Raw genomic sequence first — 26,624 nt, 5'->3', positions numbered from 1 at the left:
GAGAATTTCAGATTGGTCCCACTTCAATTGAGTAGATTGTATTTATTTAGGTCGAGTGTCCATTGCCAGTAGCCCAGCATGGGAGGGGGAAGGGAGTCACGTAGCATCCAGCAGCCGAAATGAGGGGGGTTACTGACATGTGTGTTAATTGCACGGGCTGAGCGCCTTTTCTTTGTTTTTTTTAGCCATAGCCCGCAGTGATTAGTTGTGGCCTGCAGGTCAAGGCAGGCTACTTACTCCTCCTTGTGATGGGGTACCATTGACAAATAAGAGTGAAGTCCTAACACTGGCACATGTTCTTTGTTATCCAACATATGCATAGCTCATTCCCTTTTCCCCCAGAAAATTATAGAATGAGACCTGATTGTTTTTTGGCATAAAGAGCCGCAGATTTATTCCACAATAACAGCAAACCAAAACCACACTGCACACATTTGTGGAAACAATTAATCATGAGATGCGGCGACTGCTCCGTGTCCACAATAACCTGCTTCCCCCTTTCCTTCCCCAAGCATCCAGAATAGGCCCAACTCTCCCAACCTTTGCGTCCAAGCCTCTCCTGCCCATGCAGGTGCTCCTGGGAGGGGAGAGTGCCGTTTCCTTGGGGGAAGCTGAACCCTAGTTGTTCCTCCGAGATGCCCCTGCCGCTTAGGCTCCCAAGGGGTGCTGGGTCTGAGAAGAGCGAAGACCCTTCTTGCTTTCCCCTGGCTCATCCGGAGTCTGCCTCATGTGTTTGTCCAGCCAAACACCGCCACGCCATGCGTGGGTTACCGCCCACTGTTGCTCCCCCCTTCCTCCTACATTTCCAGGATTTTTGTGCAGATATTCCAATAAAATAGATCCATGCCCAACAGGGTCAAGTGCACCCCATCCTTGTGAAAGTACTCTGGGAATTTCAGGTTAATCAGCCCATGCCTGATTTGCCCAAAGCCCCTGGCCCTGCAGAACTTTGCCATTGCGCAGTTCAGCTTCCTCCTGGATTTTTCCACTGCTGCGTGCTTATCTGCATCTCTCCATTCTGGCCTCGGGATGATTTCAGACCAAACAATTTCTGTTTCCCCCAGTTGTCCTGCTAGTTCCTGTAATGAGAACATCATTTCACGCATCAGAGCCCCCTTCCCCAAGCTTGTGAGGTCGTTACCCCCTAAGTGGATAACCAGTATGTCTGGCTTTTGCTCAATGCTCAACAAACTATGCACTTGCTTCTGCAATTGTGCCCATTTCATCCCCGGCACACCGTGCCAACCTATCCTGAACTCGCCCGCCGTCAGCTTTTCTTGTTCCTCTGTCCAGCTTGCCCCTGCTCTAGACACAAAAGAGTGTCCTACCACCCATACCGATCTCTTCCTTCTTCAGCAGGCGCTGGTGAAAACAGAAGGAAAACACTTAACCTTACATTTTATCGGGCCTGATATACCTCCTGAAACAATCAGATTTCCACCTCCCAATCTGCTTGATCGCCACTTCCCCTATGCCAACAGCTGCTGCAGATGTGGCAGCCCCTATCCGGAATGAGTGTGTCCCAAAAACCCCTTCTGTCTCCCCAATTCCTTCTAATGCCAGTTACATCACTCTTTTAAACTGGAAGCGACTTAGAGCTGAACCATCCTGGTGGATGAGCAGTGGAGCCTCCCTTACCGAAGGCGGTCTCAGCCTGAGGTATCCTGACACCGCCCTGACTGGGCATATCGTGCACCCTGCGATAAGATGCAAAGACACCGTGCACCCTTTGCCCTCCTGATTCGTCTTTGACTTTTTTAACCATAAAGTCACTTGCAGCTCTGAACAGTGTACATCCTGAATTTGTAAAAACATGGCCCCCTTTGCACCTTTGTTCTCTGACACCAGTTCACTTATCCTGAATGCCCCAAAGAACGGCAAGGTAAAAGCAGCTTTAAATTATGCCGCTTTGTAGTCCCCGTGGCAGATTTGCCCTAGACAACATACCACCTTCTGTAACTTGACTATGTCAATGGGCCTCCTCTCATCTCTTCCCACTTTTACCTGTCTTGCCCAACCTTTCATCGCCATCCCAATATAGTGTTCCTTAGTAGGGTCGTTCTCCCCCCTCAGTTTACTGAAGTGGGCGATAGCTGCGAGATGGTGAGCCATACAAGACCTTGTTTTCCCTTCACGCCACCCCCAGCCCACAAAGGCCCATACCGGCGATTCTTGCTGGTTTACTCCTAGTACCTCTCGTTTGAAATTCAGGTACCGTTCCCAGCAAGCCTTATACCTCCTTGTTGTGCCTGGTGCCAGAGCCGTCTGGATGAGGGTACTCAGATTACCCCAATCATGACCCACCACTGAGTTATGAACGGGGACATCACCTTCTCTGCTCCCGGGCAGCTCTCCCGGAATTTCTCCCACTGTAAACGAGAGAGAGCATCGGCTGCCGAGTTCCCGGGAATGTGCCTTGCTCGCACCTCAATATTTCTTGCTAACATGCATCTCTGCAGCTCCCTTAGCAGACACAAAACCCTTCTGCCACTGGCGGAACCTTGGTTAATCATTTGAACCACCACTAAGTTGTCCGACCAGAGTATGATTTTGCTGTTTGACAGCTGTTCCCCCCACAGTTTGAATGCTACCACGATGGGGAAGAGCTCCAAAAGGGTGATGTCCTTAGTGACCCCTTTCCGATGCCATTCTTTCGGCCATGCCACTCCGCACCACTTGTTGTCAAGGATTGCCCCGAACCCCAACGCTCCCGATGAGTCTGTGAACAACTTGTGCCTCTCCTCGCTGTCACCCTTACTACGCCAGATTAACACCCCATTAAAATTGTCCAGAAAGGTGTCCCACATTGCCAGGTCGTCCCGTACCTCTGACCCTAGCCTGACGTGTTGACCTGCATGCTGCAGGCCGACTGTTTTCAGTTCCACACTCCTTGCGAATGTTTTTCCCACCGGGATGACTTTCCCTGCAAAATTAAGGGAACCTGCCAGGACCTGGAGCTCCCTCAGGGTTGCCTTCTTCTTCCCTCTCAGCCCCTTGATGATCCCTCTCAGTTTTGCTACTTTGTCCTGAGGCAGCCTGCATTCCCCTTTCACTGAATCAATCTCTATCCCCAAGAAGGTAAGACAAGTCACTGGGCCCAGCGTTTTCTCCTTGGCTAAAGGAACCCCCATGACCTCCATCAGCCTCTCAAATGTGTCCATGAGGTTTTCACACTCTTTAGACCCCTCCCCCCCGATAAACAGAAAATCATCGAGGTAATGGATCACTGCCCCTTCCGGGCATTATTGCTTCACTGTGAACTCCAGAAAGGTGCTAAAAGCTTCAAAATAGGCACAAGAGATGGCACACCCCATCGGTAAACATTTATCATAATAATACAGATTTTGCACCTTAATACCCAACAAATGTTGGCTTTCGGCATGAATGGGTAGTAACCGAAATGCTGACTCTATGTCAGACTTTCCCATAAGGGCTCCCTTCCCAGCCACTTTCACCACTTCTACTGCGTCCTCAAAAGAAGTATAATGCACTCTGGAACTTTCCTCGCTAATCCCATTGTTGACTGACCCCTTCGGGAAACGAGAGGTGATGGATCAAACGAAATTGCCCCTCCTCCTTCTTGGGCACCAGGCCTAGAGGTGAAACCACTAGGTTTGGCATTGGAGGTTGCTTAAAAGGCCCTGCCACTCTGCCTAAGGCCACTTCCTTGGCCACTTTCTGGGCCACCACTTCAGGCAACCCCAGTTCCGAACGCAGGTTGCGCGCCTCCGTGCCCTTTCTTATCTCTGTACATGGGATCTTAAACCCCCACCTGAAACCTTCCCACAACATTCTGGCATCATTGCAGTTATGATAAACATTTCAACACAGAGTCATTGCTTGCAACTTAATTGGGGTTGGCAGCCCAATTTTAATCAAACCATTACATCTTAGTTTCGGGGTCGCTTTTGACATTATGTTGTCCTCATTCTTTTTTGACCTTGTCTTTCCCTTTTGGACTACTTCTGCGCTTCCCCTCGCTAGAAGCGGTGCTGCGCTCCTTGCCGCTGGCTCCGCGAGGGTGCCTAAATCGGCAAGCTTTACCAAAGGGGCAACCTTCCTCTGAATTGACCCTCCAGCATTCTGCTTGCTCCCCCTGGTAGCTGGCTCTGCTGTTCCAAGAGGAGTGCCCGCGAAAGGACGCCCTCCCCCGCCGGGTGAAACCCCCCCCTGCCCCTCCAAACCTGGGGCTTCTCCACTGTGGCTTTTTCGCTTCCCTCCCCTGTGAGCACCAATTTATCCAAAAACCCGCCCACGTCCATTTCATCCCAGGATAGAGCTGGCCATACCTGCATTTTCAAGCGGAATGCACGATCGTATTGCAGCCAACCTTCGCCCCCCCGTTTCAAATAAATATCCTGGATGTAATGACCATATGCCAACATTGCTAAAGCGTCCTGAGGGTATTTCTCTATCATTATTGAAGTATATACTAAATCAGTTATGCATGGTACCCTCTGTTTTGGGTGTTTCCTTATCCCTCCTTTCCTTTTCCTTCCCAGATAATTCTTTCAACCCGTTACCCAGAGGCTCCATCCTCACTACTCAAGAATCTCTATGAATTCCTTCCTCCATACCCTCTCCTTGACTGATATTGGTATGTGCCATGATAAAGAATTGGCCGTCACCCTAACCGGGGCGAACCCAGGCAATGTTCTCCCATATTGCGTCATTGTACCCCACACGCCGTCCTGGCTGACAATGGAAGTAGGCCCCGGGGGTAACCCTGTGTTAGTCACACCCTGCCCCCACCATGTGGGGGGCTTGGCTGTCCCCCCAGCAGCTAACCCCAGCTGACTCCCGTGCCACCCCCAATTATTAAACCTGTGCCAGTCACCAGTATGGGCTGCTGTATTTGTGGGGTTTGCAATGCACTGAGGCCCCCATCACTGCCAGTAACCACTGTGCCTACTCCTTGGTTGAGTGGCTGCTGTATCCCCACATTCAAGGTTGCTGGCGCTGCCCACACTCCCAGCCCCTGGCCCCCTGTCCCTGCCACCCCCATGCTGGAATGGCTCGATGGCGCTGTCGATACCCCCAGTCCCTGGTTCCCTGAGCCTGGGATCCCCATGCTGGGGAGGCTCCCTGGTTGCTGGTAGCCCCCCAGGCCCCCAAACCCCAGGCCCATTGCCAGCCCGCTTTGTTGTAATACAGCAGCCCCATTTCCCAATTGGTTAAATGCATTTATGTTCCCGCTCAACATTTGACCATTACCCCCGCTCCCCCAAGCTTGCATACATTGCATCACCATACCTTTCACTGCTTCCAAAGATGTGGGACCTTCCTCCCTCACAGCCACCAGTCTGGTTGCAGGCATGCTGGGTGCTCCCTGTCTCCTTGGTGCCTCCACAGGTTCAGGCGCCGGTACGGCCACAGCCTCCTGTGTCCTTCCCTTGTTTCTTGCCCCGGTCACTCTAGCTTTTTTGCTCTTGGCCGCCTGCTCTTTGCTCGCCACGGCCCTTTGAGTCATAACTCTCCTCCTCTTTCCAGTTGGTTCTTCCTCTTCCTCCTCGCGCCCCTCTCCTTCCTGCTCCTGCATATCTTCCTCATTCGGAAACATCAATGGGGAATCGGGGCACTCGCTTGTCCCTGGCTGCTCCTCCTCAGGCTGTGTAGCCAAAGCCTCCATCCAGTTGCAGCCGTGCTTGGCCACCACCAGCTTGGCCATGGAGATATAGGCTCTAAATCCATGTTTGTCGCTGTTGTTTGGCGGGAGCTGCTTTTTAGGCACTGCTTGCCTGTCTTTCTTGGCCGCCCGGGCTATGCACTCAGCCCCCTCGTGCCTCCCACTAGTGAAGAGAAGCGGGCTTGCCTGTATGAAGCTGCCCCCGCCGCACACGTGTTCCCCCAGTCAGTCGGTTCCAATGCTGCCTGCGAGGCAACAAGCGAAATGCCTGCTACAATGTTATTCAAAGCACCACCGGAGACCTCTGCCGCATGACTCCTCGGCCCCTGATGCCCTTTCCGCCACCGCTCTGTTGTTGGTTCAGGGTGGTATGGCCGTAGGGTCAGCGCGAGCAGCTCCCCGCCGTGTGACACTGCTGGGCCCTGGGCGCTTCCTCCATCGGTGCTCCGATCGCCTTCTTGCCGTGCCCGGGTGTCTCTTGCACCCGTCCCGGGTGCCGGATGCTGTGACGCATCCGCTCCGTGGAACGCCGCAGCTCCGCAGCGCAGCTCTCGTTGTTGCCTAAGGAAACAGCTGTGCCTTCCGGCATCGGCGAGCTCCCCGGCCCCCCTGCCTCTCTCCGGCACTCCGCGGCCTCTCAGACAGACCGCCGCGATGCTGCTCTAGCCTAGAGGTGCCGCGGGAGTCTTCTTCTGCTCTCCTCCACCTCCGGCAATACGGTGGCCCCTCGATCGCTCCTCCGTCCCAGCAGCTCCTCTTCTCCCGCCGGCGCCGACTCACTCCCGAAGTCTCCGGCCTCTCGCTGGAATACACGAAACGCTGCTCCTTCCAAAACGAAAACGAAAAGCTCCTTCCACAATTACCGGGCGGGGTCCCTTGCGGAGGCTGGATGCTGCTTCCCCTGGAGATCAAGTCTGTTATAAAGAGGGAGACCCCTCCCCTTTCTTTTGTCCGCCCTTCGCAGGCTTTCCTTGTGTTTTGCCGCGTTCCCTTGTTTTCGCGGGCTTTGCTGCCGTTTGCCGCGCTGAACCCGGCGCCTCCCCTTTCTCCAGAGAGGGGGGGGGTCAGGAGGGGGACACTGCCCGGATTATCGGGGGTGCCTCCTCCATTTTGTGGTGCCTTCGTCGACACCTTCAAACCTGCTGTCAAACTCTGTTAGCTGAAGAGGACCGCACATACACATGAATGCAGTCCGCTACAGCAAACAGCCCTGGACAGCGGGTAGGAATATCATTCGAAGGGCCTGATTCACAGAGCGTTTTTCAATGGGATTGCATCATTATAAAACGCTTCTTCGACTAAGGCCCTAAGAGTGTTAACGGCCTCCCATCATACCACTGCAGAGCCTGCTTTGTTTGAAATAGGCCACAGTTAACCTGGTTTTCAGGTTAAGCCGAAAACAAAGTCTGGGTGACCTGAAAGTACAGCGCTCCATCAAGGCATGTATCTAAGCCCATGGAGCATCGCCTTTAGAATGGTATCTTAAAACCTCTGATGCAGCCATCTTGGTAGCAGGTAGGCCACAAACCATCCAGAGTCGTATTAGCACACAGGACCCCATACTTTTAGCCTGCACCCATCCACACTTCACATTTCGTACCTGCTGCGCCCTCGGCCCCAGCCCACACAAACACTCCCCACCTCTATTACAGAAACCTTGGCCAAGAGACCCCCAAAATGGCAGAAGGGCGCTGTGCCACATTGATGCACATTAGCTTGCAATAGGTGATATCTTAACTGAAGCAGAAGGGTTGGGTTTTGTGAGAGGATTACAGCATTTATTTCTTGTCTACTGAACGAAAGGGGAAGACTGGCACAGATGTACCCCCTCTAATTAGGGCCTTCTCTCCTCTACAGCGCCGGAGGAATTGGGGTGCTTCTGAATGTGGACCGAGTAGCCAAAGCATTGGAACATATGGATGCTGACGGCGTTCAGGTGCGTGGAGTGGTGGACTCCGGATGGTTCCTGGACCTGAAACCACAAAATCCTTCCGCGTGTGTCGATTTCTTGTCCTGCTCCCCAATCGATGCCATCAAAAAAGGCCAAAGGTAGAGTTGACTTTCGTCTAAAATATGATTTTTGCTACATTTTGAAATCTTTTTGGAAGCTCTAGGCTCTAAAAAAACAGCTGAGTAAAGAAGTACACCCGAGTGTTGCACGGGGTCTGTCGGTGGAGTGCAAGGGGGCAGGGTGGTTACAGACATTCAAAGTTAATGAGCCGGACATGCGCATATTCAGAACTCTGTGGGTATTCACATTTCTTTTGCAATGCATTCCCTAAAGGTTTCTGTATGTCTGACATAAACTTGACTAAGCTATGCCTAAAACGTTTAGAAAGTGTGGTAAAAAAAATGCACCCACCCACCCTGTGCACACGTTGTGTGTAGGAAGGGTAGAGAACAACCTGGAAGCAGGCACCTGTCTAAAAGCTTAATTACCCGCCTTTTCATGCCATTGCCCGCTGGTCAAACCTCTCGAAGTTGTTAAACGTTCATGTGTCAGATTTGTGATAGGTTCATGTTTGTTTTAGGCTCATCACAGTTTAAGAATACAGTAATTTGAAAAGGACACAGCCCGCCCCTTCCACCAGTAAGGTCTATTTGCAGAACTAACGGCTTCTTGGTGGCAGCTTGTTTCTAGCCAAAACCTAATTAGTCCATTTGCTTTCAGTTAACAAACAAATAATATTTAAAAGGCAAACACTGACACGAAAGGTACTGTGCTGTGTTTCCCAGGCACAGGGCTGCAATGATCACATACCATTACAGCACTACCCTTCTAGTAAGCAGCCCAGAGGGGTGCAGTTCAGCATCACGCCTGCTTGACACGTAAATGAACCTGCACAAGCACTGCTGGCCTTTTCGGGGTTTTGACCTGCCAGCCATGGCCTCTCCTTATTGTAACATTAGTAACCCATAATGTGTAATTGACTGCCCCAGCTCTATGGGCCTTTAACATCTGCCAAAACCCCTTACATTAAAATATATTAAATATTAATATTAAACTTCAATATACTCATTTTACCAATGTTGAAAGTTTTAAAAGCAGACCCAAGAAGGCCTGCCATGGGATTGATAATACATGTCCCGTAATACATTTTACAATTACTCACTTCGGCTGTACTTTTCAGATGCATGTAAGGTTCAGTCATTCCTACCCAGATTCAAGCCTGTGACCTGCAGGTTACACACAGATCGCAGCAGCGGGTGCATTAACCTACTCCAATCTCTTACAGTAGAGTGTAATGTGCTAGCTTATTTGAATGATATTCATTCATGCCAGGGCTCGCCTTCCTCTAGCTATGCCCCTCCCATGCACCCTTATCCAACCCCTTCCTTTAATATCACAATTGTCTCCATTCCTGCAGCATTTGACGTTATTGCTGCAACTTTATTTTTCATAAGAATAATCACAATCCCGCTTGACCCTCCTTCCAACTTCACTGGAGATATGTGGCTCTTCCCTGAAGATGATTTGTGCTCTTCCCAGGAGGTGTGTGGCTCTTCCCTGGAGATGTGTGGCTCTTCCCTAGAGATGTGTGGCTCTTCCCTAGAGATGTGTGGTTCTTCCCTAGAGATGTGTGGCTCTTCCCTGGAGATGTTTGGCTCTTCCCTGGAGATGTGTGGTCTTCCCTGGAGAGTTGTGGCTCTTCCGTGAAGATGATGAGTTCCTCTTACTTGAGGATGATGTGTGGCTCTTCCCTGTAGATATGTGGCTCTTCCCTGAAGATGATTTGTGCTCTTCCCAGGAGGTGTGTGGCTCTTCCCTAGAGATGTGTGGCTCTTCCCTAGAGATGTGTGGCTCTTCCCTGGATATGTTTGGCTCTTCCCTAGAGATGTGTGGCTCTTCCCTAGAGATGTGTGGCTCTTCCCTGGAGAGTTGTGGCTCTTCCCTGAAGATGATGAGTGCCTCATACCTGAAGATAATGTGTGGCTCTTCCCTAGAGATGTGTGGCTCTTCCCTGGAGATGTGCGACTCTTCCCTGGAGATGTGTGGCTCTTTTCCATGGAGATGTATTGGGTTTTTTTCAGGCGCTATAACAAAAACCCACAGGCATCTGCAAACCAGGCTGACTCTCACATTTAAATTGGTGGGGGCACACTGAGTACTTTTAAAATAATTTCTCCAGGCATAACTATGCCATCATTCATGCCTGGTCTTTAAAGAACATCCCATGTCATAACTGTTGTTCCATGTTGTTTTATCCCCCCTTGCTACCGCTCTGTGTCTCATGCCAGTTCTTTTTTTGGCATTCCACACCATACCTGTTTCACGTGGTTCACTCATGCCTTGATAACGCTCTGTGGGGCTGATGTTCAATAGGGGCGAAATGTAACTAACTGCTTTTACACGTTTGTTATGTCACACCCCACTTTCAGTCATTTCTATGGCGCAAGGAGCAGCAGAGCACAACTTGCATTTCCACCTTCTTTTTTCCTCTCCACCATACAAATGCTCCAGCATTTGGGCAGAATGGATTTTCATGCCGGTGTAAATGCTGGACCTTTGGGGTCCACCTGCTGTATGCATCAAAATAAAGCAGGCAGCATGTACAATTGCAAATAAACCCTTCCCAACATGCTTGCATGTCAGACTTCACACAGTGGAGTGCAAATGCAGGGAGCCATTTATGTTGCAGTGTAAACGTAACAGCTCCCCGCCATCAAATTACGATTAAAAGCAAAATGATCACCTGTGTGTATTAATAATGTACCCTTTATTGACAGGCTGTGGCACGGACTCCTTCCTGACAAATGCAGGCTACAGTTCAAGAAAAACGAGGAGTGGCAATGCTTTATGGGCTACAAATTACATTCTTCATTGAAAGGTAAGGTTTCTTAAATTGTGCCACACACTTCAGAGAGCAACCATGCGCTATGACAACAGCCTCATCCCTACATTTCCATTCTATCTAATTTGATTCTGCTCCTGCAGAAGGGATGGCACCTTCTTATATAGTCTGTGCACCCCTTTCTTTCTAGAACCTGACTTTTTCTGAGCAGGTGCCCTCTCACCATGTCAGTCACATGTATTTGCTGCACTGTTACACACAGCCTCATGCTTCATGGGTGCCAGTTTTTCAGTCCTGCGCTTTAGATACACCAATGCTTCTGGGAGTTGCAGTTTTGGTGAAATTTAAAGAAACACATTGGGCCTCATTCCGAGTTGGGCGGTAAGGGATACCGGGCACCGGTAAGTAGACCGGTGCCGGTAATCCCTTACCGCCCAATTCCGAGTTTCCTTAAAGGGAACCATAAAGGACGTGTGGTGTGACCACACGTCCTTTGCGGTTCCTGTTAAGGGTCCTTGGAGCTTATAACGGTACCACAATTTGCAGTACCGTTATTGTTGCCGTCCCCATTCCCATTGAGCCCTACGGGGGCTCAATGGGAATGGGGAATGGTTTGGTGAATGGGGACTTACCGGGTCCTCCAGGGTCGGAATGACCTGTTAAGTACCCATTCACCCAGACCGGACCCGGACCCGGTTTGGGAGGCTAATAGCACCATGGCTACCGCCCAACTCGGAATGACCCCCATTGTTTCTAGTAAAGAGTTGGCAGGAGTAAGTCTGACTTACCCTTGACTTACACGCATGCACTCCTCTGGCTATTTAACCTCCTTTCTGGTAAGCCGAGGCAGCAATGAAGCCCCCTTGAAATTACAGAGAGACAGTGAAAATAAACTCCAGCAGTCCAGATGACAGAATCCATGCAACATCTACAAAACCAAGAAGGGTATATATCACTCTCCATGCCTATGGAAGATAGCCAAAGGCAAGGCCTCCCACCCACACGCATCAGCAATCATACACCATTTTCATGAAATATCACACAACACCTCTGCCATTAGAATGTAGCTATCCCCCATGACAAACATTCGGTCTAGCTGGACACATAATGAATCTCCTGCACTCGCATACTCTCCAGACGACCGCAAAGCACCCATCCACATGCCAGCAGGATATGGGTAGCTAGTCGGGACTTGGCCACCCCCTACCCACCCTCGCATTGGCTAAAATGCACACATGCATTCTAAACTCCTCTGACGAATGTTTCCACACCCTGCACTTCAGTTCCCCAGGGGCATTTACCTACAGTGCTTTGAGACCATACCAATGGGAAAAGGTGCTATACAAATGGCAAATTACACTACATTACATGAAGAGTAGTACAACATTCAGGGAAAAAAACTCTGAGTAACTCTCATTTTCTCCTAACTTACACTTAAGAGTTACTCACAGTAGCTTCTTTCGTGACTCAAATAGCCAGTTCTTGGTGTAAATCCAGGGGTAAATCCGATTTACTCCTGTTAACATCTTTGTTAATCCAGCCATACATTCTTGATGCATCAACTTCAGAAGGTTGAAAGCCTGGGAGTAGGGTTCCAACTTGAGACCAATTGGTCATACCCAGATCCATTCTAAAAGCGCAGTAACTGACTATTGTAGCTCCCTATCTCAAAGGTATAATTCTAAATCAAATGTAAAATCGTGATTTCCCTGGGAAAGTTAAATGAAATATTTCCAGGCAGAATATTACTTTGTTTCTGAGATGCTAGCCTTCTCAGATCAATTTCTGGGTGGATAGCTTACAAGTCAAGTGCTCGCATCCTCATGAGGATAGTCTGCAGTATGCAAGTTCGAATACCCTGTCGGGGCTGAAGTGGCCTTTACCCCGTCAGAAATTGATGAACCAGCGCTTAGAAGCATGAAAAATCCCACATGAAGTGCTACTTTTGAACTCAAATCATTATTATATTCAACAATGCCTGGATGCGGCTTTATAATATCTTTGCCACAAACAAGATGTATATGGCAGATGACCCATCTCCAAAACACAAACCACATTGCCAACTCTGATCTCGCCTTATTTATTTCCAGCCCCAATTTTCGTCGTCCAGTGGCTCTTTGATCAGGAACAGTTGACATTAGAAAATATTCGACTTGCGGTTAACTCAGTGACTGAGAAGCAATGGAGCGACATCCTCAACCTTGGGCGAGAAACAAAAAACTCACTCCATGATATCTCGTGAGTACTACTATTCAACGATTGTAGGGAAAATGCTGAGTGCAAAATATAGAGTACTTGAAGAGTTCAAAACACTGAGTTTTGTGAGGGGTGGGCATCGGGTGATAGGGGTAGGTGGTCAAGCAGAGAAGGGATGTTGCAAGGATTAATATCACACCAACTGCCTAGCATTGGGACAACATTTGATGGCTCTAGGGATAATATGGGGCCACTGGGTGTTAAGAGTCACCCTTATCATTTGACTTAGAGTGCTGCCATAAAGAGCGCCCTGAGAAGAACAGGGGGTTCCTCACACATGCTAAATTCTGGAATCATGAAAGAGTAAAACATGTCAAGTGATGGACATAGATGCCCTGGTTTGGCTAAGATAACGAATTTGTATGAATGATTCCAAAAGCAAAAAACATTGTGGTTATTTTTCTTTATTTTCAAATTACAAGTCACGTGGGGGAAGTGGTTACTTTACTTTTCATTTTCATTCTTTCTCCAACTCACTTTTTTCGGTGTTGAGCACTATTTAGAAATGCATTGCACTTACTTAAAACCGGCCACTCCGGCGGCACTTACTTGAGCTTTGCTTATTGCACTCTCCCTTTCCCTCCCCCTGGCACTTCTCCTCTCCCTGCACTTGCACGATCTGAATGACACAAGACCTAGTATGATTTTTTTTTTGTCCTCCCTCTGTCTTCCCTGCCTGGTCTTGTCTCGCCTAGAAACACTTGTGTAAAGGTGCGTTACTAATGACTTATCATATCATATCATAGTTTCAGTAAATCATTTTCATACTTAAAGGTTTGCGTCATAGTGTTCATTTCTTTGAAACTACGACGGAACACATTTTTCTTGCAACCCTCAACAAGGGTCTGAGTTTCTATATTGTAGCACTCTTTACGAGGCAACAAATTGATCTAAGTAAATAACTTTTGTGTTCTGCCGTTGGCAACTGTATGTTTTTGACCGGGTGTTAGGGCAGGATTCCAGTGTTAGGATCTACTTTGCTTAGTATTGGTGGTCCCACCCACTTTTTGCTGAATTCCCTGGTTTTTTAGTCTATTTTTAGCCCTAGCCAGGCTTAATCCAAATCCTACATGTGTTTAATGGTTAGAGTAGGGTGAATGTGGGACTTTGCCAGCACCAATTTGAGGTGAAATCAGATTGGTTGGCTGCAATGGCTATAAAATGACACTTATACCCTCTGTTTCAGTATAATACTAAATGTAGAATGAGACTTTTATAGACTTTACTGCACCTACCACTTTCTCTTTCCAAATTCTTGTGGTAATTGCTTTCAGTTGATATTATATGCATGATAACATCATGAAAATTGCATTTGAATGTAGAATCATTAAAGATTCACAGGGATTGAACGATGACGAAACTGGCTAATGTATGCTGATGAAACAGACAGTGCCCTAGTCAACACGTGTTTCACTCTCCTAAAGCTTCTTCAGGGCTACGTGGGATGGATGCTAGTCCCATTTAAGCAATAAATAATGATCTTTTAGGATTTATAATAATTGGTTGCTTAGAGCCACGTACTCCCAACTATAGTATCATAAACACCAAATTAGTGATGCTTATCAAGAAGTGGATGAAAATGATAACGTTTTCGGATCTGTAGCAATTGGTGTGTTAATGCTGCATATCCCAACCATAATATCATATGAGCAAACTAGTGATTTGGTTACAATACACTTTTCATAATATCATGATGAATTTAATATCAATTCGAAGCAATAACCATGAGAATATGGAAAGACTAAGTGGTAGGCGAGGTAAAGTCTATAAAAGCCTCATGCAACATTTAATCCAAATCCTGACTGAGAGGGTGGCTCTGTTTTTTGTCCTCTGCTGTAAGAGCCCATATGACTCTGAAGGCAGGGGTACCCCATAATGTAGTAGCCGGTGTGACAGACCCTGCGTACAGGCCCTGTGGCCCACCCCACCCACCCACAGTCCCGGAGCGTGTGTGGGCAGGCCTCCTCCATTCCCATGCTTACCTGATGGCGGCAAGTCCCCGGCAGACCCCGCCGCATAGAAAGGCAGAGTAAGCGGGGCTGCTGCAGGCCCCGCTGCAGCCCAGAAGATATCGGGCTGTGGAGCTGCCAGCAACCGGATGCAGCAGGATGCTCCTAGCATAGCAACACCAGCAGGGGATGTGAAGCAGTTGACTGCCGGTATGCTTGGGGATGCCACGAACAGCACAACACCCGCCATGAGTGAGGACGCTGCAGAGGCTCTAGGAGTGAATGTGATGTCCAAAAATGGAGCATGCACACCACGAATAGCCCACCAGGGATTATTGTTTAAAAACAAAGGCCTTACTGGCAAGGTTGCCACTAAACTACCAGGGAATGGTAAACTAGCCCTATCCTCAGACTTAGAGAAGAGGGAACAGACGTTCCCTTCTGACCAGTGCAAGGTCATTGTGAGAAATGAGGCAAGAGAGGGTGGGGCTTACCATCCCTTATCACCCATCCCTGACCCCTCCCCTGCCACACCCCCATGAGACAAGTAAGCTATTGGATAAGGTAAGTAGACCAATTCTGGCTAGGGGTGGGATATTTAAGTAAGTGTTATTGAGTGGTTGAAGGTGGGTTAGATGGGTGAGGACAGGAGTTGGTGGAGGATGTCCGAGAGACCAGAGGAGGCGAGAGCGACTGGAGTGCAAAAGTTATTGGGGGACAGGGGGTGTGGAGTGTTTGAGCTTGGGAATAAGGAGGGAGTGCAGTACAGTAGCGGAGTAGTGGTGGGATTAAGAGGTGGTATCAGAGGCGGTAGTAGTTGTGGGAGTGGTAGAGTGATAGTGGGACTAGGAAGTAGTAGTTGGTGGTAGCATCGTTAGTGAGTGATAGTCGCAATAGAGAGAGACCAGCGGTAGTGGGAGATAGTAGTTGTAGTAGAGGGCAGTGCGAAGGAATAGGTACTGGTAGGAGAGGGCAGTAGTGAGTGTTAACAGAGTAGGAATAGCAGTAGAGGGAGAGTAGTAGGAGTGACATGGAGTGAGATTATAGGAGTCTTGGGCTGAGCAGACAGATTATAACAGAAGAACAGCAATAGGCATTGAAGTAGATGGGAGCAAGGTGGAAAGGATAACAATGGAGGTAACAAGAGGTGGCGACAATAAGAAGTGAAAGAGAGCGATAAGATCAAAGGGTGGAGATGGAAAGGCGGAGTGAGAGATCGGAGGGACAGTAGTACAGTGGGAAGAGAACATCTGTTGAGACCAATGTAGAAAAGGGTCAGGAAAGAATGGGTGTGAGAAACAGAAGAGTGACACCCGGTGAAAGAAGGCACCATCCCTATCTTCCTAAGACTACTAAGTTGGATAGTTCAGAGACAACCAAGACCCCTAGAGAGGTAGCAAGCCACCGATTTAGGGAAATTACCATCAGCTTTGGTCAGAACATCAGACATGTAGGTGCCACCTTTGGCAAGTTACTTACATCCCAGTAAGGATTCCATGGCCAGGGAGGAGGGAAAGGAATGGGAAGTTGAGATAGACAGGGACGGCCCTAGTGCCAATTCCCCAAGAACACGCTTAGCCTTGAGAATTACCTGACAATCCTTGGCCCAAATCAATTGTAAAGTTCCAATATACACCCTTGGAGTTACCATTCAAGTTAGCGTGGTTTGCTGTGGCGGGTCCCCCCATCACACCCGTCTCTGTTATTTATGTGGCTAGACTGGTGGTTGATTTAACATTGTATAATATTGCATCTGCCTCGTGGAAACCATTTTACCTGGCTAGGATCGATCTAGACCTCCCTATTCCATTCACAAAACACAGGCTATCATTATTTGCCTCAAAGAGCATCAGTCACATGACTATTCCTTGTCTCCCTCTGTGTCTGGCCATCTTTGACCACAGGATGCCTTTGTCCCTGGACTAGGGCATGTAGTCTGCCTGAAACCAGTTCTGAATGGCATATGCAGATGCCTGTCGGAAATAGTGTGGATTCATTTTTTTTGTTCATGAGAGCCCTTACTTAGTGCAAGGGTGTGCTTGATGGGATGACCACCCCTCTGTTTGAATGATGCTTGTGTGATTTGGTAGTGTTCACACACTGCCTCCCAACAGTAATAAAAGCAGACCCCCTTACACACTCACTTCCGTACTTTGTACCTGCACTCATGGAAGACCTGTTGCCAGAGGAAGGACCGGACCTCTGCAAAAGCCTCCTTGGCCCTGCACCGAATCCGATGGAGAAGCTCATCCTCCCCAGAAGACCAGAAGGCAGCGGCTGAGTCTCCTTGTATCTCACAGATCCAGAGGTGGAAACCCCATAGCTGCCAGCACCCAGGAGACTCTCTGTACCATGTGGACATGGGTTTCCTCACCCTAGGGAATCAGGCAAGCAACTGGTTGTATCTTCTCCATCTAGGAAGCTCTTGGGGCCTGTGTTGCTCTTTTGTCTTGCAACTGCATCGCCAATCTAGCCTCCTGGTTCTTCTTCCATGTTGGACCCTGATCAGTATATCTCTGTGGATGAATCTTCAACAGAGTTCCTCTCAGGGGTCTTCTCAAGTTGACTCAATCCACAAAATCCAAATCCTGAGCTTGAGAATGGCAGAGGGACCATGCATCACCAACTATCGCCAACCACAGCTTCTTTGCCGTTCAGCTCCCTTGACTCAGACGCTTGTCCCTGAAAATGCTGAATCTTAAATAGTAATTCTTTCCAATTGCCTTGGGGTTCCTCCTGCACCAGACTGTCGTCTCTGTTGTTGCCAAACAACATGCACAGTTACTGCCTCTGGAAACCGCCGCTGCTGCAGAACTGCCTCAAATATCCAGGGTATTGCTCTCCTGATTCTCCACTGCTGCTGGCAAGTCCTTTCTTTAGCTAGATCTCCATCTGGCAGTCCCCTCTTCTTAACCGAGGATCTTTCATGGCTTGAGCTCCACCAGCATTACAGATACTGCTCCTTTGATCATTTCTGCAAAGGGTAACTCTTTTCTCTAAAAGCTTTCCCCAATCCACTCAACAGTTTCCCTTTGGCCTCTTTAAAAAATATTTACTGCTCTGCATAGGAAAATAAATATTTGCCTGAAACTGCATGTTCTTTTGCAGGAAATACTCTTTATTTAGTTCTCTTAAACTGATAACGTACTTGCTAACATGTTGTGCATGTATCTTATGCAGTTTACTAACCCATTATTGTAGTGTTTATTTCTTGCCTTTCCCTATATAAAGAATACATTTTCATAGAAAATATGGTGAGCACACATTCAGGGAGTAATTCATAGATTTCAGCGCAGTGTACGCTAAACAGCATTCTGGCGCACCGCGTATTCATGGAATTCCCAAGGCAAAAAGAGCCCTGGCGCAGAGAACATCCCGCAGCGCAAGTTACGCCCCCAAGAACGCCCCTCGCGCAAGGAAAAGCCATCAAAATCCCCAATCCAGCGCAAAGGGCTGCGCTAACCCTGGACCAGCTTACAGGGCCGCTACACAGCAAATGCTGAGCGGGGAACGTGTATTCCTGGGGTGTGCTGGAATTATCACACGCGGTAGGGCCTGTGTGAGCGGGGTACGTGTATTACTGGGGTTCGAGGGGAATTTCACACGCGGTAGGGCCTGTGCGAGCGGGGTACGTGTATTACTGGGGTTCGCAGGGAGTTTCACACGCGGTAGGCCCTGTGCAAGCGTGGTACGTGGATTTCGGGGTTGCGCGGGAAGTTTCACACACGATTGGCCCTGTGCGAGCGGGGTACGTGTATTACGGGGGTGTGCAGGAAGTTTCACACGCGATTGGGCTTGTACGAGCAGGCTACGTGTATTTGGGGGGTACGCAGGGAGTTTCACACGCGGTAGACCCTGTGCGAGTGGGGTATGTGGATTTCGGGGGGGGCGCGGGAAGTTTCACACGCGATTGGCCCTGTGCGAGCGGGGTACGTGTATTTCGGGGGTGCGTGGGAAGTTTCACACACGATTGACCCTGTGCAAGCGGGGTACGTGTATTTCGGGGGTGTGCAGGAAGTTTCACACGCGATTGGCCCTGTGCGGGCGGGGTACGTGTATTTCAGGCGTGCGCGGGAAGTTTCACACGCAATTCCGCTGTCAGAGCGGGGTATGTGTATCCAGTGGGGTGCGCGGGGAGTGCCACACGTGAATTGGCAGTGTGGGTCCTCCCAGGTGTGCCCTCTACCCCCTCCACGGGCCCTGCATGCATCCCACACCACAGTGGACTACCCTGCACCCCTGGTCATGTCCCGCAGCCAGCCCACATGTCACCTTGCACTAGTGATCACCAACTCATGTCCCCCTGCACCCCCACCCCCCAGCAGTGAGGGGCACCTGCCAGCAGGCCCCCACTCATGTCCCCCTGCACCCCCACCCCCTAGCAGTGAGGGGCACCTGCCAGCAGGCCCCCACTCCTGTCCCACTCATGTCCCCCTGCACCCGCACCCCCCAGCAGTGAGGGGCACCTGCCAGCAGGCCCCCACTCATGTCCCCCTGCACCCCCAGCAGTGAGGGGCATCTGCCAGCAGACCCCCACTCATGTCCCCCTGCACCCCCACCCCCCAGCAGTGAGGGGCACCTGCCAGCAGGCTCCCACTCATGTCCCACTGCACCCCCACCCCCCAGCAGTGAGGGGCACCTGCCAACAGGCCCCCATTCATGTCCCACTCATGTCCCCCTGCACCCCCACCCCCAGCAGTGAGGGGCACCTGCCAGCAGGCCCCCGCTCATGTCCCACTCATGTCCCCCTGCATCCCCACCCCCCAGCAGTGAGGGGCACCTGCCAGCAGGCCCCCACTCATGTCCCACTCATGTCCCCCTGCACCCCCACCCCCCAGCAGTGAGGGGCACCTGCCAGCAGGCCCCCACTCATGTCCCACTCATGTCCCTCTGCACCCCCACCCCCCAGCAGTGAGGGGTACCTGCCAGCAGGCCCCCACTCATGTCCCACTCATGTCCCCCTGCACCCCCACACCCCAGCAGTGAGGGGCACCTGCCAGCAGGCCCCCACTCATGTCCCCCTGCACTCCCACCCCCCCAGCAGTGAGGGGCACCTGCCAGCAGGCCCCCACTCATGTCCCACTCATGTCCCCCTGCACCTCCACCCCCCAGCAGTGAGGGGCACCTGCCAGCAGGCCCCCACTCATGTCCCCCCCTACATGACATAAAGATGCACAATCATGGCCCACTTCTACACCACAATACCACAGCACGCCACCCCAGTCTTGAGACGCAATGATTTCCCAATCAACCCCACACTGACATGCCTATCTCAAGACACAAACCAAAAGTCAACAATGTACATCAACACATGTCCGTCACACACACACACTGGTTGGCATTGATTGCGTAAACCCACATTTTCACATGCATGAACCCAATGAGCGAATCACACACATGGAAGTAAAATATCAAAATGTATAATGGACAAAAATAAAGCAATGAAATGAAAGCATAAAAAAATAGCAAACATGAAATGAAAAGCATGTCCAAAAGATGAGTAAATGAAAAGTATAACCAATCCAAAGAAATCCAAAAGAAAAATAGTCCAAACTCTCCCTCCACCAAAGCAAATCCAAAGGAAACGTAAAAAGAAAAATCCATTAATCCATGGTGAAATCCAAAGAAAAAGTTCAAATTAATCCATTGTCCAACTATGTACAATCCATTGTTAAAAAGAAAAATCCATTAATCCATGTTCATATCCAAATGAAAAGTTCAAATAAATCCATTGTCCAACTATGTACAATCCATTGTCAAGGGTCCATGAGCCCAACGAAAGAAAAGAAACCTACCTAAGAAACTACCTAAGAAAAAAACTATATACAAATGTGTGGGGCATAGTCCAATCACCTCAAATCAAAGGAAAATTAAAATGAAACCTAACACTAAAAACTATTTACAATGGCAGCGGGCTAGTCCGACGGCTCACTTTTCGATGTCCCGGGCCAGGGCATCATCGAACTCCCGCTCAATGTCCTGGAGGCGGTCCTCCTCCATGGCCCCGAGGGTTCGCAGGGAGGACGACATGTTGACCTCCAACTCCCTGCGAATTGCCTCGAGGCACTCGGCCCGCCTCAGTGCCCTCCGCATGGAGTTCTCCGCCCTGACCATTGTGAGCCGTGCCTCTTCCGCCAGCTGCCGCTCCGCATCTATGGCGTGGCCCAACTGCTGCCACACGGAAGACACTTGTATTCCTGGGTCCTCCTGCCCTCTGGCCGATGCCTGCCCCTCCGATGTCGATGGCCCCGAGCCATCATGGCTCCCACCTTGTTGCTGCTGTGCCTGTGCCCCTGCTCTTGCTGCCTGCACGTCCTCCTCTGGCTGGGGTGCAGTTCTCGTGGTGGCCACCCCTGCTGGACGTCCGACTCCCGACTGTGGCAGGGATGTGTCCCCCACCAGCCTGGCCGCTGGGGTCAGAGGCAGCTCCACAGGGTACCCAGGTGATACATGGGTGGGAAGATGGCATGGAAGACAACTGGTGCGTAGGGTGTTCAGGTGAGGAGGGGGTCGGAACAAGGTCCAGCAAACGGAGGAATCCAGCCCTGGTGATCAGTCCCAGTAGGTCAACGCGGTCAATGAGGCATTCAAGATGGCGTGCAGTGTCTTCACGAAAACACTGCAGGTCACCTCGCATGCCCCGTTGACGCAACGCCATCCCACTCAGGACTGGCTCAACCCGGTCCCGGATAGCCACGTCCGCAGGGAGAGGAAGGCCAGTTGTTGTAAGCGGATCCCCTCCCTGAAAACGGGTCTGGACGTAGGCATCCCTGCTGGTGCGGGATGATGCAGTCATAGGATCGGGGACAGGATTACACACGGGCACCTCCGCGGTGGCCTGTGCTGCCTCCTGTCCCTGCCCCTGCACTGCACCACTAGCACCAGTGGAATCCCCACCTCCAGACCCCATGTGTGTCCCTTCCACGGCCTCCTCCTCCACCAAACCCCCCACCAAACTGGATGACTCTGTGCCATCTTCCTCCGTCGGACCCTGTGGGGTCTCAGATTCCCCTTCTGCTGCCGAGGAGTCCACCTCCGACCTCTGCCTCTTGGACCTACCCTCGGCAGCTGCGGCCTGAGACGCGGCACCAGACTCCTCACTCCCCGACAAGATGGCAACCTGGGAGGGGAGCCGGGCCTTGCGTCTCCGGCTGGTGGTGCGATCCCTGCTACTCTGCTCCACAGCACCCTCTCCGCCCTCTTCATCAGTTGACGCTGCAGACAGGGAGAGATAGAACACAGGCATCAGGGCACTGGACAATGGACTGATACACACATGACAGTTGTACATGAGTGTCAGTGTCAAACTTCAGACATGGCATCACACTCCCCAACACACATGTCATTTCAACTCACACACATGATCAATTCAACAGCATTATTCCACCAGGGAGCACCCTCCATACACAAACAACAGCACGAGCAGCCGAAGGTGAGCCTGATGTCACATGAAACACGGGGCATGCACAACACATGCACACAGGCCACCACACTTACATGCATGTGTACATCTCCACCAACTGTCGCAGTAATGAGATCGCCATCCATGTCACATCTGCCATTCAGCCTTCTACATGTCAGTGTCACATGCATCCATGTTGCATCACAGTTGCACACTTGTCAAATACACACACATGCACATGTACACAGTGCAGATACATGCAGCTGGAACCACCATCCATGTGTGACACCACAACCATGCCAACGTACATACACAGTAATTCAAACATGTGTGCTCCCACACCTGCATTTGGCCTGCATGCTTACCAACACATACACCATCCATGTGTCTCACACATGAGAGGACTCACATGTGTCAGCCTCACGCCCCTGTACATACACATCCATACATGGCCCTACAAAAACACATGTGCAACCTGCACACTACTGGCACACCACAACACGCACAGCGTCCAATCAGTATGCATGTACATTTACCGCTCGACTCCAGACGGGTCTGCCTCTCAAAGACCTGGACGTGGAGCGCTAGGCGTGTGCGTTCCAAGACCCTCATTTGGCGGTCCGTCAGGTGGCCCCGGCACCCCTTGGCATCCGCTGACTTCAAGAGGTGCTGGGCCTTGTCGAGGGTCCTGGATCTGAAGTCCTCCCAGCGCTTCCGGACATGTTTGATGTCGCGGACTGCCACCCCCTCCCCGTTGATGGCAGTCTCGATGTCCATCCAGATCCTGGTCCGTCCTTCATTGTCGGCGCGCAAACTTCCAAAGAGGGCGTCATACTGCCCCAGGACTTGCTCCACCAGGACACCAACTTCACTGGCACTGAATCTGGTGGCCCTCTGCCTCTCTGGCTCGGGGTTGCCAGTGGTGTCGGAGGGTGTTGTGCCTGACATGGCAACCCCAGAGGCAGGTGTGGGTGGGCAACTGGGTCCTGGGGCTGGGCTGTGGAGCGATGGTATCCCAGTCGGGAGTCTTCAGTTCCAGCAGGGGTGGTCACAGCAACTGCACCCCTGGCTGACGTGCAGGCAGCAAATAGCAGGGCACGTGGGCAGCAGGCAGTCAGGCAGCAGCAGATGGCAGGTGGGAGCGTGCTCGGGGCTCTGGTGGGCAGGAAAATGGCCTTTTGGGCAGGAGCGTGGTCTTCCGTGTGTATTCGCGTGGCCAGCTTGATACGGAGTGATTTGGCACGTGAAAAAATTGCACGTCAGCGTGTAATTCGAGGAAAGGCCCTTAGCGCATAAGCGCGTCAGTGACGTTAGGCGCGCAGGCGTTGCCCACAACACGGGTGCATAGTGAATCAGCAGGTGAGAAAACTGCACGTCACCGTGCTATTGGAGGAAAGTGCCTTAGCGCGTAAGCGCGTAAGTGACGTTTCACGCGTGGGCTGGCTTAAAAGGTACGAGTATCATGCTATTTCCTTGTACGTGCTTTTTGTGGAGAGTGAGCGGGTGTATCTTGTACTTCTTGTCGGTTCACACGCGATTGCTTCACAACGTTTCCAGTTCGTACTCCCTGTTTCCTCAGACTGCGTTCTTTTCTTCTTTTGGCGGGGGTGTTGCCTACGCGCACACGCACGTCTTTTTTACGTTCATTTTCAAGGCAGACGGTGAGTCGCGCACATATTTTCCAACTGTGGTTGCCCCGTGTGTCGCGTACCCCTTCAGAGGTCATTGTAGGCTGCGTGAAACACGCGTATGCTTATTTTTGTGTTTCTGGGTGCCACAGCGTACTGCGGGTTTATTTTTCCACGCACGTGGTCTACCAGGGGTTGGGTGCACATGTGCTTTTGTTTTTGGAGTGCCTGTGCGTTGCGTGACCCGTCATCTTCCCCCAGGGGTCACATACAGCCTTGCTAGAGCACTAGGGTACGAATTCCATCTAGTACCCTACCCCTTTCACCCCAATTGCCCAGGACAATTGTTTACTGCAACTCCCATACGCACAACAACATCAGTGCCAGTAAGGGAGGCAAAGGTGGCCGACCTCCAAAAGGTGTGCGTGGTGGGTGCAGTAGGGGACGTGGCCAGGATTTGCTGGGTGCCCCTAGACCCCCTTGTGTGGAGGACCAATCAGGGACACCCATGCCCCCCCCATGGTTGTGGGAAACGTAGCTGACACCATCCCAGCTCAGCCCTTGTTGGACCGGCCCATTTTGGCACCTGAACCGGCATAGGATGACTCCCAGGCTGACTTCCAGGTCAGCAAGTCTAAGCCACGTGTGGCGGTGCAAGTTGCTGTCACCAGGCCACGTGTGGCGGTGCAAGTTGCTGTCACCAGGCCACGTGGATCTGGGGCAGCAATGTCATCTGCTGCCCCAAGTAGGCAGGGTGGGGAGGCTGCAGGGGCAGCTGCAGCTCTATCCACCCCAGCTCTGAGTCTCCCAGCCGGGACAGTGTCGGTCCAGGTCCATCAAACCGACGTTGGCCCTGCCAAAGTCACCCTGCAGCCAATGCCTGCACCAAGACATATGGTCATTGTGCATTCGCACACTTCTAGTACCCAGTCCACCTGCGTTTCTGCCCCTACTGACCAGAGCGGCGTAAGCCACTCAGGATCCGCACCACCTTTGAAAAAGAAGAAGAAGGGTGCTCTGGCACTACAGGCTGAGACCCCAGACACGGCTACACATTCCAGCATGTCAAGGAAGCCTAGCTTTAATGACGCCAAACTTGATGCACTTGTGGCCTATGTGTCGGAACATAGCCGCGAAATGGTGGTGACACAGGGTGCAAGACCACACCTGGTCAACATAGGGCACACTGGCAGACCATCGCGGACCTCATTTGTGCCCTTGGATTTGTGAGGCGCACAGCTGATGATTGCTACAAGCGGTGGAATGACCTGAAACGCAGAGCAAAGAACGAGCTGGCCTCAAATCATGCCTCTACTCTGGTGACTGGCGGTGGGTCTCCATCAGAGGACAACCAACTCACTGAACATGAGTCTGTTGCTGGAAACCTTGTCACAGAGGAACAGATCCAAGGCATGGGAGACCTACCAGATTACGACGCATTGTCCGGTGAGTGCCCATGCATGTGTGTGTAATCCATGTGTATGCTGTTTGGGTGACGGGTTCTGATTGAGTGCCAGGTGAGGGTGTGTACTCCTGAGTGGTATGGGTCACCCATGTGCTTCCTCCAAAACATTCACCGGCCTTGGATTTGGGTACGACAGTATCCCTTCTGCCCACAGTAGCCAATTAGCACCACATTACTTCAGTTGCCCTTGAACTGTCATCTTGCTACAACATTGTTCTGAATTTTTCAGTTTTCATTCATGCTGATTGTTTCAATTCTCCCATTTTTGCAACGCATTTTTCAGCCCTAATGCCACACATGTGACATGCTTCTGACATTGTTTACACCACACTTTGGCCCACATTTGTTGCCTTGTTATGTGAATGATTAGACCATTCAGGCTGATTGAGTATTGGCCTGCTCACATTAATTTGTGGGGCCTGTTTGAATGTGGAACATGATAGTTGTTTCCTGTCATGTTGAAGTGACCAACCATTAATGTGTACATCTGCCTGCGATCACTGTATTATTGTACACTGGATGTGTTGCAGTGTGTGGCACATGCGTATTTTGTCCCACTATTTAGCATTTTTCATCTCATCATGTCCATCTCACATGGATGGGTGACAGTACTCATTCACTGACATATGGCTGTACTTGTCAAATGTACCGTGGCTAGGCTACATGCCATCTGTGTGCTGGCATGTGTCATGTATGTGTATTGGACATGCCACTCACAGGCTAATGTGTGATGCCAGTGCTACCCAGCATGCAGCAAATGTGTTGCTTTTCCATCTTGGTGTCCTCAGTGTCTGCTTTTTGCCTCCCCTTCCAACTCAATGACAGTGCATGCATGCCAGGGTTATTGTCATGTAGGACATGTGTAAATCATGCACTGGATCTCTGGCTTGTCAGGCCTATGTGTGTGCTATGGTGCTTTTGCCTGTTTCCATTTGTTGTCTTTCAAGTTTTTGCAGGTGATGACGCACTTGATGCTGTTGAGGTTGAGGAGATGGTGCAGACCCATTAGGAATCTCAGGCAAGACCGGGCACCAGTGGAGGACGTGGTGTGGTGGTGGGTGAAAACCCAATCTTATTGCAGACCATACTGTCCAGGGGTGTCTCTGGTTGCACCTCCCCAGACCTCTATGATTCAGGTGCTGAATCGTATGAGACTTATGTGCTGTCGCAGGTGAGTGTTTTTGGCAGGGATTCTGTTCTGTCCAACCCACCTGCACCAGGGTAGAACCCTCTATGGGGATGTCAGTGTTGGTAACTCCTCCTTTGACGGTTACGGATGCAGGGTCACACTCCACAACATCTGATCCTGTTCCTGGGCCAGCAGATCAGAGGGGGAATGCAGTCCTGCAGCCTTAGTCAGTGCCGGCACAGCAAGGTGCAGATCGCCTTGCCCCAAACAGGTGTGGCCCGCCGACGCGGTGGCCGTGCGCCACCAGGCGATACTGTATGGGAAAACTTCATGTACGGTATAGCAGCACAACAGGGAGCATCAGTTGAAATGATGG

General features: G+C 50.8%; 1 protein-coding gene across 1 annotated transcript in view; it reads left to right on the top strand.

Moving 5' to 3' along the window:
- The window catches only part of LOC138569291 (palmitoleoyl-protein carboxylesterase notum2-like), a 105,797-nt gene that overhangs the window by 46,842 nt on the left and 32,331 nt on the right, over positions 1-26,624 (top strand). The window contains exons 8-10 of the mRNA XM_069647135.1: positions 7,484-7,675; positions 10,355-10,455; positions 12,510-12,657. Of these exons, the coding sequence (XP_069503236.1) occupies positions 7,484-7,675; positions 10,355-10,455; positions 12,510-12,657 (441 nt within the window). The remainder of the gene's footprint in view (positions 1-7,483; positions 7,676-10,354; positions 10,456-12,509; positions 12,658-26,624) is intronic.

Source organism: Ambystoma mexicanum, chromosome 2q (assembly GCF_040938575.1).
Source record: "Ambystoma mexicanum isolate Mex_15411 chromosome 2q, UKY_AmexF1_1, whole genome shotgun sequence".
Lineage (NCBI taxonomy): Eukaryota > Metazoa > Chordata > Amphibia > Caudata > Ambystomatidae > Ambystoma > Ambystoma mexicanum.
This window is presented reverse-complemented; position numbering and strand designations above follow the sequence as displayed.